The sequence below is a fragment of the Atta cephalotes genome (genome assembly GCF_000143395.1).
Source record: "Atta cephalotes unplaced genomic scaffold scaffold01659, whole genome shotgun sequence".
In the NCBI taxonomy this organism is placed as follows: domain Eukaryota; kingdom Metazoa; phylum Arthropoda; class Insecta; order Hymenoptera; family Formicidae; genus Atta; species Atta cephalotes.
In genome coordinates this window covers 1-2,728 of record NW_012131723.1, presented here as the reverse complement: position 1 = coordinate 2,728, position 2,728 = coordinate 1, and the positions used below count along the sequence as shown (strand labels likewise).

The following is a 2,728-nucleotide window of genomic DNA, read 5'->3' as shown; positions in this document are numbered from 1 at the left end:
ACACACACACACACACACACACACACACACACACACACACACACACACACACACACACACACACACACACACACACACACACACACTATTTAGCGTATTCCACTCCACCTCTTTTGTCTATTTAAGAAAAAGTTGATGGAGAAGAACCTCATTTTGTATGGAAAATCGTTCCTTAATGGGGGAGAAAGTGGAGTGTCAATTTTTTTTCACTTCTGTGTTTTACTCCGATCTCATGACTAATATAAATGATAATGTAATGAAAGACTAAAAAAACTTTACAATCAACATTTCGGTAAAAAATAAAATTGTCTTATTCGTTTTTAAAAGAATTTTTTCCCACTATAAAACCCACATAAAAACCATAAGCCTTCTCTTAAAACATGGTATACATGTCTTTTCGTAACTAGTTTTGTTCACTGAAAAAAACCCTCGGTTATTGGGAGAGCACCACTTCTGAACATTGATTTTTTAAAAACTGATTTTGCCATTATTTGTCCTCCTTTAAACTATACAACTTTTGCTTGAAACATTTTTTTTCTTAACTTGTTTTTCAAGTTGCCTGAGACAATTAAAATAATGAAATACACTGTATGCGCACAGCATAATCGCGTATCTTTTATAACTTTTTTATCATCGTGCAGCTAATAACATAATATGATTAACGTCCCTTTTTTTTGCATAAAAAAATGAAAAATCAACGAACGATTCTCCATATTACATTTAGTATTCCATAAAGAAAAAATTAAAGAAGAGCTCAGCTAATTATGCTGTATTCTGTTTTCTATTTTTAGTACAATCCTTTGATATCCTGTCAACTATTTTTTTATTGACATTGAACCATTCGTCTAATTCTGTAATGCAAATGTTTGTGCATCTTTTATTCTTTTGTGGCTTTCTCGACTATACAACAGTTGGGATACTTGATGTTCCGCAGAATGTATTTAAAAAAGTGCAAACGGACAAAGAACAATCAAACACTAGGTACATTTCTCTTCAAGGCAATCTCATAGTAAGTATATGATTGTTATAGGATGCTTTCTAACACAACAGACACAGACGACATAGTGTTAGTTCATTTGTGCATTTTCGTTGTATGATAATGTGTGCAGGACAAAGAAATCCTCGGAAATCTCTATCCTACAGCCAAACAATAAATATCAAAAATTTGTCGGCCTGAGGCTGATACTACATTTGTGACAAAGCATTTCAAGCTTATTGAATGGCTGCAAGAAAAAGAAATCGGGATCTCTCTATCTTATAAACAATCAATAAACTTAAACTCCTTGTCGTATGACAAATAATACTAGCCTAATACAATGAATCATAATATCTTTGTTGTTTCCCTATGTTAAAAAAAGATGAAATGATCATTGTTACACTGTCTCTTGCTGGAAAATGCACCAACAATTATTCTGATAAAAATAAGAATTTTACTAGATTCTACCAAAAATATTATATCAACCAGAATTCCAGTTATCTTAGTTAGAATTCCAATAAATTTAACCAAAAAATTCTGTTTCCGATTTCAATCAGAAATTTTTTCAATATACATATAATGTTTCATATAGAAACGCTAAAATCTCCCAGCTATTTAAGAAAAGATACATATATATAAACATACATATATATGTATACATATCTCAGTAGTCATTTTGACGCCGACAGTTAGTCAGTTTGAATCATTGACGTGATATATTTAAGAAATAATAATGACAATCAATTTTTACAATTTAATGATGTCTTATTCAACAACAATGTCATATTTATTGACGTCGAATAAATGACTAATCGACGACGTATTGGTACATTATTAGTAATCAATTACGTAACGTTATTAGTGTAACGTTATTAGTGATCAATTAATATCATCATTCATTTACGCCATTAATCATACGAAAATAATGACGTATTTTCGACGTTAGTTAATATAATGTTATGTGGCTGTGACGTCACTTTACGATAATAGAGCGACAGATTGGTTAAGAATGAGCAATTACGTTAAATAATCGATATCCTGTTCCCAATCATATTATACAAAATTGGCTTAATTTTTTATTAAAAGTGCTCCTTCCGTATATCATTAATGATTTTTCTTCAAAAGTAATAACAATAACATTTTTTTTCACGTGCTTTTATTTTTTCAGTTACAGATGATAAGAAAAGCAGGTTATCCCGTGGAAACTCACATAGTACAAACGGAGGATGGTTATCTTTTAACACTTCATCGTATTCCACGTCAAAATGGTGCACCCGTGCTACTGCAACATTCTCTTTTGACTAGCAGCGCCGATTTTCTTATTCTTGGCAAGGATAAAGGACTTGGTATGACATATTCAACACCTAAGAATATTTCCCTTTCTAAAAGATTAGGTTTCTATTTGACAATTCAAGTTCCAAAATATATTTTTTTTTAATGTAACTCTTAACTACGTAAGTAATTTTTAGAGCATTATAATTATTATTTAATACTTGTATTTATACACATGTATAAGAAATTTATTGTAAATAATATTTTTTTATACTAGCTTTCATACTGGCCAATCACGGGTATGATGTTTGGTTGGGCAATTTTCGTGGAAATACTCATTCGAGAGCACATGTTTCATTATCTCCATCGAATTCAAAATTTTGGAATTTTAGGTATACATGTTCATAAATAAAACATAAAGTAAAAATAATTAGTGTTGAATGTAACATTACCATAATAACATATTGTTTAATTTATGAT

General features: G+C 30.4%; 1 protein-coding gene across 1 annotated transcript; it reads left to right on the top strand.

Moving 5' to 3' along the window:
• Window positions 1–856: 856 nt before the first annotated feature.
• On the top strand, window positions 857–2,656 carry LOC105625454 (lipase 1-like). The gene is made up of 3 exons (XM_012206783.1): window positions 857–1,009; window positions 2,145–2,322; window positions 2,526–2,656. The coding sequence occupies exons 1-3, from the start codon at window positions 857–859 to the stop codon at window positions 2,654–2,656; spliced, it is 462 nt and encodes a 153-aa protein (XP_012062173.1).
• The last annotated feature ends 72 nt before the right edge of the window (window positions 2,657–2,728 follow it).